This window comes from Passer domesticus, chromosome 3 (genome assembly GCF_036417665.1).
Source record: "Passer domesticus isolate bPasDom1 chromosome 3, bPasDom1.hap1, whole genome shotgun sequence".
Taxonomy (NCBI): Eukaryota; Metazoa; Chordata; class Aves; order Passeriformes; family Passeridae; genus Passer; species Passer domesticus.
In genome coordinates this window covers 57,544,490-57,556,978 of record NC_087476.1, presented here as the reverse complement: position 1 = coordinate 57,556,978, position 12,489 = coordinate 57,544,490, and the positions used below count along the sequence as shown (strand labels likewise).

General features: G+C 48.3%; 1 protein-coding gene across 2 annotated transcripts in view; it reads left to right on the top strand.

Moving 5' to 3' along the window:
* The first annotated feature begins 260 nt into the window (after window positions 1–260).
* Window positions 261–12,489, top strand: part of FNDC1 (fibronectin type III domain containing 1) — a 62,942-nt gene continuing 50,713 nt past the window's right edge. The window contains exon 1 of one of the 2 annotated variants that reach the window (XM_064413281.1): window positions 261–407. In XM_064413281.1, coding sequence (XP_064269351.1) covers window positions 338–407 — 70 coding nt within the window. In that variant the 5' untranslated portion in view covers window positions 261–337. The remainder of the gene's footprint in view (window positions 408–12,489) is intronic. The other variant, XM_064413282.1, reaches the window with a different exon arrangement.

Below are 12,489 nucleotides of genomic sequence, written 5' to 3'. Positions count from 1 at the left end.
GTGCGGGTAACACGCGTGGGCCAGCTGAAATTCCCCTGGGTGCGAGGGACAGGCTCGGAGCTCATCCGAGCGGAGACGCTTCCCGAAGGAGCCAGGTGCGCTCACGCCAGGGCGGAGGATGCTGCGGGCACTGGCGGCCGGGGCGGGCCGGGCCGCGGGGGGCGGAGGGCCGTCTCCCGCCTCCGCGGGGCCGCCCCGCTGCAGTGTCCCGGCAGCCCGGGAGGAGGAGACGGCGGGGCGCGCAGGCAGAGCGGGGCAGCCCCGCCGAGACGATCGCCGGGCGGGCGGCAGCTCCGCGCCCCGCCGCTCCCGCGCCCGCGCCCCGCGCCCCGGCCCCATGGCGGGGCCCGCCGCCCCCTGGGCCGCCCTGCTGCTCCTGGCCGCCCTGCTGCCCGCCGCCCTGCCAGGTACGCCGTGCCACGCGTGTCGCTGCCCGGCGGCGTGGGGCAGGGAGGAGCTCGGGGGCCGCACGGTGCATGGGGATGCCCGGCGGTGCCGCTCCCTGCCGCGCCCGGAACGGGGCAAGCGCCGCGGGGACACCGCGGGGACACCCGGCCAGCCGGGCCCTGCCTGCCCCGGCACAGGCACCTGCCGCTGCCCCTGGGCGTGCGGGCCCCTCGCCTGGCGGGGAGGGCAGCTGCAGAGCCGGGCAAGCCTCGGCACCGAGCGTCACCCGGCTCTCGGAGAGCACCGAGGGTCACTCGGGACCCTCCGTGGGTTAGCCCGCTGCGGCTCTGCCGCGTTTCGGGCAGCTCCGGAGCGCAGCTCCAGCCCACAAGGACGCTCGTGGCGCCGGAGGGTGACAGCCTCCCGCTTGCCTTCAGCCCGCGGATGCCTTTTCCCCCCTGGAACCTCGTGGTTCCATGGTCCCGTCTGGGCTCTGCTGAGGAGCCCGCTGGCGGGGTGAGCGGCACTGACACCGGGCAGCGCGGCGCTGCATCAAGCCAGGGAGATCTCTGTTCTCTTCTCTTCGTTCCCGCCGCCGGAGTCCTGTGGATCGCGCCCCGCATCAGCCTGGGCGAGGCTGGCGCTGCTGTCAGAGCTCCCTGGGCCCGCAGGATCAGGTTTAAGCTGCTCTGGAGGTGGCGTTGTGGGAAGCAGCGGCAGATCTGCCCTGTGCTCTCCCTTGAGGAAGCAGTGCGCGATCACTGCAGCCCCCGCGGCACTTTTTGCACCGCAGGCAAAGCTGAACCGAATCTCCTCAGCTTGTGGCCGCAAGGTCTGCACCAGAGCACGGCTAAAGACAGGGTACAGACACACATGCGGAGGCATTTCAGCGCCAGAATGTATCTCTTGGGGTTACAGTAGCCAGAGCCACCCAGGGACGCTTGCCCCCAGGCTCCGGATGTGCTGGCTGTCCCATCTCCAGCCCCGTGCTGTAGTCGCAGAGGAGCCAGCCAAGGACTACAACATCCTCCCCAACTCTCCTGCAGCTCTGGGCTGTGCGGCGGAGCCCGGGGCTTCATGTCACCCGTGGCTCCTGTTGAGTTTTAGTGTGCAGCTAAACATTCGGAAAGGAATGATCTGCTTAACCTGGAACTATAGTCTCTCTGCAAGTTGCCGTGCCCGTCTGGGTTAAGCTTGGGATCACACTCCTGGAAGCGGTTTTATAATAGTGCTCCCTTGTGGCAGTGGTAAATGGAGGGGGAACTGGATCTCTGGGGCTGCCTGCTCGAAAGTGAGAGGAGGAGGGAAGGGAGTGGGGGAGTTTTTGTTCTGCTGGTGAGGGAAACATCGTGAGAAATGTCATAGCCTCTGAGGAAAAGTGTTAGCTGTTGAATGCATGCAGGCTCTTGCTTCCCTGACTGTGTAATGTCTAAAGCGATTCTTGCAGATTCTGATACTTCACTAAAAATTTTGCATGTAAATCCATATAGCCTTTCCTTGTTTGCAGTCTCACACCAATGTGCTGTAAAAATTAGGCCAATTTCTGAACAAACCCAAATGTGTTGGCATAGTGCTGCACAGAGCTCTGCGTGCTTCCCAGCTATGGAACTCTGGAGCACACCAAAACCTGCTGGAGTTAACCCCAGAGTGGCTGGACAGGACTAGATGTGGGCTGCATGGGTACTCCCTGTCCTTGTTGGTGTGCTGGCCACATTGAGTGGACACCACTTTCCTTCTCCAGTCTAGAGAGTAGTTTATAAGCTACTAAACACAGGCTGTGTCCTGAGCAAGTGCAGTCTTGGGCAGGAGGGCTGATGGGTTCTGGAGTTCTTTCTCAGGGGTAAAAGCCATTGCTGAGCATTTTTGCTGCCCTTGGTCCTGCTTTCTCACACTCTAGCTGTGTTTGAAGTGGTCCTGCTGACCACCTTTACTGCTCTGTCTAGGGGTCTGTCCCAAACCCACTCTGCCCTTTGGAGCCTTTGTCCAAGTGCTGTGTCTGTGAGACAGGGAGGCTGCCTTGGCTCAGCAGACAGGCTCCAATGAAGTGAAAAAGCCCTTCAATTTTTGTCTGTGGAAAGAAAAGAAAGATTTTTCCCCAGTAAGGGTCTGGCATTGGGCTGGCGCTGTCATTGACTGTGTTCTGTTTATCAAAATAGAAAGTCAGTGTGGGGCCTGTGCCCAGGATTGTTGTGGCAGTCCTCGGGCCAAAAAAGCGTAAGAGAAGGGTGTTGTGCTGGAGCCAACTCAGGGGGCAGATCCCATTTGTGTATTGCCAAAAGAGATTTGTTGCTTGCTGCCAGATCCCATACGTGGAAGAATGGATACTGACTACAGAAAACAGTAGTCACCCTCCCACCTTATTAGCTTAGACAAACAGTATTCAAGAAAGACCTGCAGCCAGCGGGGGAAATTTGGGAGAAAAATTAAGAAGAGGCTATGCTCAGAGCAAGAGCCTTTCTGACAGCAGCACTAACTCTCATTTTCCTTCCTTGTCTAGACACAAACAGAGAAAGCAGAAGGGTCTCCAAGGGAATTTTCCACTTCATTTAGCTCTGAGGAATGTATCTCCTCAGTTATTTAGGACAGTGCTGTAATGGTCTTAACTGTATAGCTCCGTACCAGCCTCTGGGTGTGTCAGATGTATGAAAGCTCCTGTGCCGTCCAAGTCTGTGATTCCAGCTCTTCAGACAGCACATGGACTGATTTTGGCTGGATGTGTGGTTAAGAAGATGCTTGCAGAAGCTGATCTATACAGAAAGAAATTAGAAGGGGCGGGCTGAGTCGACGATGCAGCAAGACAAAGACACACCAGCAGGGGGAATGGGATCCTGTGTCTGTGATTCAGTGTCTTGAGTGTACATTCAGTTGTCCAAAAATATAGCTCAGACACATTCAGTGATCATATTTCCCATGGAGTACACTGAAAAGTGACTTGTAAGTTCTCAAGATAACTTAGGCTGGACTTTATATCTGCTTCACATTGTATGCAGCTGTCTGCAGGTGGGCTGTTGTCTTCACATGAAGGAAGCATAGCACTCTTTCCATCAGGTGCAGTTTCTGGTGCATGTCTAGGACCTATGGTTTCTCTAGCTGGGAGTTATGTAACACATCTCTGTCTGTCACTGAGGAAGTGCTCAGGAATGTGGCTAAGTTGGCACTGGGATGTGCTGGCACCAGGCACTAGGTCTCTTAAATTTATGCTGTTGCAGCTCAAGCATAATCAGGACTGGAACCTCTTCCTAACCAAAGAGCTCTAGATTGAACCTGTGTTTAGTAGATTGGGTGTGATCCCAAATATGCAAAAAACTGCAGCCAAATCAACACTTCCCCCCCCCCCCTTAGTTTTGAAGTGTCAGGATCTGCTTATCTTGTTTAACTTGAGTTACCTCTCCATAAATTAGTATTCCTTTACTCCCCTTCACCTGGCCAAGTGAACCATAGCTAGGTGCATGCATGTATCATGGGAACATTTACCTTTTGTTGTGCTTTCTGCTGGGAAAGAGGAGGGGGCATGGATGATAGGCATGTCTCCCACAGACTGCTAATGCACTAAGCAGGAGGAGTGGTCACTTCCCCAGAGGAAATGGTGTGGACATTGATGTGCCTTCCTCTTGGGAAGCCCCTTGCTGCTATTTTCTCCCCCAAGCTGCAGGTGTACCACACTTTTATGAAGCCTTGAGAGGGTTCCCCAAGCCCAGCAGACTCTGTGCTATCCTTCAGACAGGTGCTAACACTCCCTGTTGTCCTTTTCTACCCCTGAAACTGCCACGTGTCATTTCTCTTTTACATCTCCCTAAAGCAACAACACTTTCACTGGTGTGCTGCACTGCAGGATTGTTTTGATTCCTTTGAATGCACATGACATTTAATTCACTTGCAACTGTGAGTGTTTTCATTTTTCCCCAAGATGAGAAAGATGGCTTCACCTCTGCAGCCTGTGTCCTGCCCAGCACTAGAGGGAGGGATGAACTGCTGGGTTGTGAGGCAGTGAAATCCAGAGGAGAGCAGCAGATACTGAAGCTGGGGAGATCCTTTCCCTCTGTCTCTTGGGAAGCCCAAGTATTTTGCTTCCATGTGGGTTGAGAACTTGCATTTTGGCTGTGTTTGCACTAACATCATAGCCCCTGAGGAGTGGTATGGCTTACATTTTCAGGTCAGTAGAGGAGTGGTGGGTGTCTTGAAGAAATGTGAGGTTGTCTGAAAGATCCTTTGTTGTGCATGACCAAATGGAAAGCCTTTGAAATCGTGTTTGCATTTTCTTATATGAGTTTGCTATACTGCTGCTTATTCTGCTGCACTGTTGGCTCCAAACCCTACAGTCTGTGTTGAATGTTCACAAACTGAAGTGCCAAAATAAGCACTGCCAAGATCAAGACAGTGGCTTAAATTGCACAAGATTTAAAGTAAACCAAGAACTGCTGAGATCTTCTGCTTTGCTGTCTGTTCTCTGAGTCTCGGGACACACGCTTTTTAATTTCCTCCACACCCTGGATGCCTAGGGATTTAGAAGGGTGGTGTGGTTTAGTCCTGTGTCTCCACTGCTTGCCTCTTACTAAAGAGTCATTCAGACCAGCGGGATTTTGCACTGTCCTTGTACCTGGCTAGACTGAGTGTGCACACTCCGATCCCAACTCACATTTATTCTTACTTGAGGCACCAGCAGCTTTTGCCTGCAGCACCTCTGTGGTTGGATTCATTTCCTTTGGGGGTGTACAAGCACCTGGAAAGTGTCTGCTTTCCCTGGTTCCTCTTTAAACTTTAGACAAGCTTGTAATGAAAAATAACTTTTTCCACAGTGTTCCACATGGTTGAGTGCTTAACTGCTGTGCCGGTAGCAGAGTTAACAAGAGCAACATCAAACAGTGTTTACACAGCGTCCCCTTCATTGCCTGGTCTTGATTTGCCTGGGGAGATGAGAGCTTGTGCTGACAGCTCATGTGCTTCTCGTCCCCAGCAAGACCTGTGCAGGCTGCTGAGCTCCCTCTGCCTCCTCTCTGCTGGATGGGACCTGGTACCCACCTCTCTCCAGACCGCTTGTCCTGTGTCCTGCCCTCCTGAGGTGCATGGCTGCTGGGTCATGTAGTTCTGGATATGGCAAATCCTCCTCCCCAGTTCCCTGGAACTGCTGTCTGGGATGTCACATAAGGTCTTTTCTCCTACTCAGAGTTTCTGCAAATGTCTACTAAAACTTCAGCATGTTTTGTACTGTTCATAGCACTTTCAGGATGCTTAAAATCTCTCTGGGATAAACTGTACCTTTCTCAAGCAGCAGTCACTGTACGTCACTGTGATTGAACATGTAATCTCTAGCCCACTGTTAGCTCTTCATAAATGACATCTGTGCAGTGGGACACAGGAGCTTTTCCCATCTGCCAGGTTGGGTTGTGTACCCTGGCTTTGTCACAACTCTGTGCTGTGGTTAGAGCTGAGCACTCTTCACTGCTTCTGAAATCAGGCTGCATGTGTCTCCATTTTGGCATAGGTGCATGCATTTGGCAGGTCTGTATTTAAAGCAAATAGTCTTAAGAAGTGGAGAAGCAAGGAAAAGTGGAAGAAAGACCCAAGACATGTAGAAATTGTGTGCTCTCAACAGAGACCTTTTCCTAAACAAAGAGAAATTGTTAGTTACATCAAATGTAATACTGAAATCCAGTGGTAAGGAAGGCAGTCCAAGCTTCTCCTCATCCTGGAAGAACACATAAAATGTACATCCAAATTTAACTATGTACACATTAAAAAGTGGTCTGGAGAAGTGTGCATTTTAAATCAACCCTCTTCAGTGAGTAACCCAGTCATCAAATCAGCTCTTCATTAAACAGAGTAAATTACTCTTTGAGGACTGTGGAGTGTGTTCATATTTCACAGTTCCAGTGCAGTTATTCCACTATTACATAGTTATTAAGTCCTCTTGGGCATCCTGCAATGATCCTGGTTCCAGCAAATCTTTCTGACTGTTGTATTCTGCCTGCACTAAACTGATTATTTTTCCATTGGAGGAGTTGGTTGTTCTTAATATATACATTTGCTGTAAAATAAGAGGCCACTCTTCAAATGGTTATTTGTCATGTTTACTGTAGAGTTGACTACAATATTTTGGCTGAAACTTTTTTTTTGGGAAAAAGTGCAAGACTGCTGGAGCTGGAATGTTAGTGTTTCCTTGTCTTTAAAAATAAGACAGAAATAAGAGAAATTGGATAGTCAACAAAATTTGTTTTGGTATTCTGTTATGAAGTGCTTAATCCCTTCTTTCAGAGTGGTGTCTTTGGAAGGGTGCACAGAAGGGTTTAGCTGGAATCAAGGAAAAACTACCGAGTATGCCTTAAAATTCCTGCAGTGGAAAACAGCAAATGTAACTGGCAAAACATGCTGCCATGGTTGGAAGCTTGTGGTACCCAGAGAACAGCCCAAGCCCTGCCACCTGGCTAGCCAGCCCTCTCAGAGCCCCTGGATGCTCCTGCTGTTAATGGAAGGGAATGTGGGAGCAGCACCCGGTTCCCAGCCCTAGCACCCATCCCACAGCCTGAGAAGTAGCCAGGCTTCATGTTTCCAGCCTCGGGAAGACAGCATTTAATTTTGCCTTTGCTGCTGAGATCTTGGGGCAGGTCTGAGAGCACTGCAGGACACAGGCTGTAGCCAGATGGATGGAGAGCTGGATTTAGGTGATAAAGCTCCTGCTGGGTGGTGTCTTGCTTCATGTGGCAGCCCCATGGAAGCACCTAACAGCATCAGAATCTGCCCCTGCACGAGTAACTGAGCTGCACTTTCGCACAGCCTGCATATCTTTCCCTTTCGTCACCTTTTGAAGCCATGCCGAGTTCAGTGACATAATTGTGTGGTCTTTAGCACGGGATGAGTTGCAGATGGCCTCAGCTCATGCTCCAGGAGGCTGCAGCAGCGTGAGGCCGACAGAGATCCGGTGACTTGGCCGAGGGCTCGCTGCACTTTGCAGGAGTGGGTGCTCTGGGTTATGTGTTTGCAGCCTTGAGCGGGTGCTCTGGGTTATGTGTTTGCAGCCTTGAGTGGGTGCTCTGGGTTATGTGTTTGCAGCCTTGCTGGCTGGGCCAGCTGAGCTTCGTGTCCCAGCTGTGCCATCAATCTCATGTTTCTGGTCTCCCAAAGCAGAGGTGCTAAAAACAATTTAAAACCAAATGGCGGTGATGGAAATGCTCCATTTGGCTTTGCTGGTATGAGACTTTAGACTGATTTCAGATTGCATGTATTTTTAATAAATGTATTTGATAAGTGTCTAATGACACACAACTGGGGAGGTGGGTGGGGATCACAAGGTGTGGTTTTATTCAAAAGTCTAGGACAGACTTTGAAAGTGACATCTCATCTTTCGAGCTCCACTGGCCCTGTTTTAAAAACGACTTGATTGCTTTTTCCATGCTGTGCTGTGCTGAAGAACTGCCCAAGCTAAGACTCTGCTCTCTTCTACTTGAAATTTTCTAAACAAGAAGTAATGTCTTGTGAATTGCCCAGTTGCCCAAAGCTGAATGTATGCAGAAGCAAAATTGCTGTCTTTACAAAGAAACAAAGCCAAAAGAAAATGAAATTAACCAGAAAAGCTCTTCCGTGATAGCACAGCAACAGTATTGAAACCTAGAAAGTCTAAACCTTAGACAGCAACATCAGCAAGCCAAATTTCCATGTTAGATGTGTACAGTGATGTATTATTTTGTTTGCAATGTGGTGATTACCCTTCCAGAGCACTGAGCTCCTTTTCTTCACTCTTAATGGCTGCTGTAAGTCAGGCCGGTCCTCCAGGAGCCTGACTACATGCTTAACTGGGAGTCAGGGGAGGGAATGCTCAATGGGCACTGTACATGTTTTCATGAAAGCCCTTCCCAGTCAGGTCAGAGCTGCTGTGTTTCAGTTGCTGAGCACAAATTTGTTGTCACAAGATATCTCAGACCATATGTGCTCCTCATCTGCCTTCCCAGCAGGTCAACCCCCAGTGCAGGATGTGCCGTGCCCCTTGGAAGTGCTGATTGCTGAGGGCCAGACACCTCTGCAAACACAATTTTTTTTCTTCTGCAAAAACACCTGTTTAAATTACTCTCATGGAGGGATGATGAGTGGTATGAGACATTGTAGGATTCTGGTTGTGTTTGGTATCACATTGTGCAGGCTGGGCTGGAAACCTGCAGCTGATGATGTGACAAAGGAATGGGAATGAGTGTGAAGCTTGGAGGGATGGAAACTGATTTCAAACCACTACTTAAGTGAAATTAAAAGAGAAATGGTTTTGAACTGGTTTAAGTCTTTCCTTGTGGTGGTGACAAGCCAGCTGTTATGCTGGCACAGGATAGTCACAGCCAGTGTGGTGTGGGCTCAGCTGTGCCTGCACAGCAGCACAGTGGGAGTGTGCCTGGGAGAGGATGGTATTCACACTCCCCCTGGGAGTGGAGGGGAGGAACCATCCATGTGTGTGTCAACAGAGGGAAGGGAGAAGGAAATACAAGAAATAACAAGATTTTTTTTTCTAACACCAGCAGGGAGAGAGGAAGGATTCAGCCCAGTGGAGAGAGCTGAAGTGAGAGCTCAGATAACTGATGGACCTCAGGGTCGGTGTAAGCATCAGAGTATCTGATGAGTTAGTGTAGATGTTTCTAAAAGAAGGTGGTATGTTTGAAGATGGCAGAGTTATTTTTAGCACTGTTGTACCTGTTGCTTTTTTTGGGAGAAGCAAGATTTTTCTTTGGACTGGACACTTACAGAACAAGCTGCTAGTAATTGTAGTGAGGGTGGCAGAAACAGACCCTATGAATCCAAACATAAGAGCCTCATAAAATTAGACATAGAGTTTGCAAGATTTTTGGCAATACGAAATGAACCATTTGGCTTTTTCAGCAGTTGGACCTTTTGCAAATATAGTTTTTCTCTGCTTGTGCTGTATAAATATATTTTTAAAAACCCCAAACTTTTGTTATGCTTGTAAGTAGTCCCCATAAAAACCAAGAAGGCAAATAGTGAAACTTCAAAATGCCTGTAGGAGCTTTTGAGTAATTTAGGGCCTCTTTGTATGGAAGGAAATCACTGTGTTTCAGGAAGCTTTGCAGCTTCAGCAAAATGTTTGTGCTACTGAATGGTAGCAGATGGCCAACCCACAAAAGGTTAGCAAGTTGCTTTAGTTACTTGTAAAACAGTGCAAATTCCCTTGCCTTGCTCTTAGCAGCCAGCCTTGGTTTGAGGGATCCAAGCTTGGAACTCATCTCTGCTGTGCTGCAGGGCTGCTTCCCCAGCACTGGCCACACAGAACACCCAGATTCAGGCTGCCCAAAACTCTCTTGGGTAACCTGTCCTTGCCATGCAGATCCAGTCAAAGCCCTGTGACAGCAGAGATTGCCACTGCCACAGAAGTAAGGGCTGGTTTTCATCAGAAGCTCGATTTTGAAGAGAGAGGGAATTATTGCTCGTCACCACATCATTATAGGTTACCAGCATTGGTGATGGGTGGGTCAGAGCTCACAAGCAAAGCAGGCAGTGCTGGGTGGGTGTTTTGGTGTTAGAAAGCTTCATTCCTCTGAACTGCATCAGTGCCAGCGTGGTGTCACAGGTCACCTTGAAGCAGTCACAGGGGGCTGATGAATACACCCTTCCACTGCATCCTTCCTTCCAAATCTCCTGCTTTGGGTGTTCAAACACCAAACATGAATAGCATTAAATAGGAGTCATGTACGTTGGTACATAGTTCTGGCAGCCTCCTAGCTATGGCATGTTAAAGACTATGGAAGTCTTCTGAAACTTGCTCTCCTGATTTTTGCAGAGGTTTTGTTAACAGGAAGGATTGGTTTTCTTCCCCAGAGGCTACTCTTGCTGTACATCCCACTGGTTGGGGATATTCTGTGCTCTGTGGGGAGAAGCTGCAGGTCTTGAACCTCAACACTGGAGACCAAACCAATGTAGATATGTGAATTTTCAGTTCTAAATATCCCTGGGCTAACCTAAGGAAGATGGAGTAGATTCTCTTTTACAAACCTGCAGAGCTGTGGCTGCATCATTCTTATATGTTCAGATGCTTTTTAAAGTTATTAATTGGGTAAAACCTTTGCCAGCTGTCCCAGTACTTGACAAATTGTGATGGGGCGAATCCAAGTGGCTGCTGCTGTTTGTCTCAGTTGTGTCTGCTCAGCTATGAAAGAACTGCTTATAATGTGTGAAACAGCCCAGGGCTTTGCATGAAGACATTGCTTTGAATATGACTGCAGAAAGTTGCTCTTTGGAAAAGAAATAGGGAAGTAATTTATCATTAATGAAGATCTGTGCCTATCTGAGCCCAACCTAATACAGAGCTCTGAAGAATAGTAGTCGTAGTATTCTGTCCATTTCCCTGGCATGCCCTTTATCTAGGATCTTTGAGCACTTTGGGAGGCTGGGAGGGTGCGCCACCAGCTTCCCTTTTAGGGTAGAAAGCTACATGTGTACTTTTTGAAAGAACTTCTGCAATAAATATTGTGGAATTAAGTTAATTAGAAGAATCAAAGAGGGTATTACTTCAAGACGTGAACCGTGAACCGTTTCATATCAGAGATAGATAAATAATATTTTTGTGGGTTTTATTTGCATTTTCTCTTAGGAGGAAGCAGCAAAGGCTATGTTATTTTAAGATTTATGTTTTCCAGTCTCTGTAAAGAAACTTAACTTCTGAGAGCTGCTAACGAAAGAGCAGAGACTAATGTTGAGCCTGAGTTTTGATCTTAGCGAACCTGCACCATGGGAAACTAACTTTTCTGATTTATAAAAGGCTTTGAAATGTGAAATAAAAATGAAGAGTTTTAAATTTTATTTTTCTTCAATGCATGATGAAGCTTGAATTCCTAGTCTCTGACTTTGTCAGTCTGAGGCATTTTTGGCAGTTTCAAATGGAAAGTTGAACATGCACTTCAACTAGAGATGGAATGGAAAGACTTTACATAAACATATGAATCTCCAGTAGATTAAAAAATATGTGCTATTTCACCGGGTAAGGGCGAAAATTTATCTGTATTGAAGTGGTTTTGGAGAGAAGTGTAAATCAGACATCCCAAATGTAAGTGGGATGCTTGAGGATGATTTGGTGATGTCTATGGTATGCACAAAGGAATGAACTGAAAGCAGAGCCACAGCATCCAGGTTGCCAATGTTTTGGATTCAAACCCAATCTTAATTTCAAAAGTATCCTACTGATCATCTTTTTTTTTTTTTTTAAGTGAAAGTTAGTTTTCTGAATAATAGTTGAAGCCATGAGGTTTTTTTACTAGTTGTAGCTTGGTTAACACTTGCTGCTGTGTCCACAAATGACTGATGTAATCAGTTTGCTGAGTGTTAAAGTGGCTGAGATGAACAGGTTTTTTCAGGGGATGTGAAGGTGGCTGAGAGTTGTCACTTTCTTCCCACAGCCTGTCACAAAATACAGAGTAGGCTCTAGGCTACCATTTGTCTCCTGCTTTGAAGATGGGCCATGAAACATCCCAGCAACCAATAGCTGGGAGAAATTTGGAAGGAAATTGGGTGTTTGGATAGAAGAATTTAATTGATAATAGAATTCTCAGACAAAGTGAATAATATGAACGAAGCTGTGTGCTTTATGGATGTTGATAACCACTGCCTGATGAGGTTGGAGTGAAAGCTGGTGCAGAAAGGAGCTGTGCTTCCTCCTATGACTTCCCCTAAGCCTAGTCCATATCCTCCATGAGGATAATTACATGCAATGTTTCCTTCAGCCTTTGAGCAAGCAGGGCCTCATTCTTCACTTGAGTGCTCCTATAACATGCCACTGGTTTTAATGAGACTGCACGGATGTGAAAGGAGAGCAGATTTAGGTTCATAAGAAATGATCCAGGTGCACAGCATAAAGATGCTGCCACGGTTTATTTAGCCTCCTAATGAGCAGTGCAATTTTAATAGGCGTGTTTTCCTTTCTGGAGATCTATGGCCATACTGTGGGGAGCAGGACAGAGGTTGGCTCACAGAAGTGCATGCTCTGGCTCTGACTTGTGTCCCCTGCCAACCCACTTCAAAGCTACCTCAGGCTGCGGGCACAGGGGGAGGGAGCAGTGGTGGAGGGGATGCCTGACAGCCTAGAAACAATACTCTCTTTTTTTACTACCTCACCTGTGG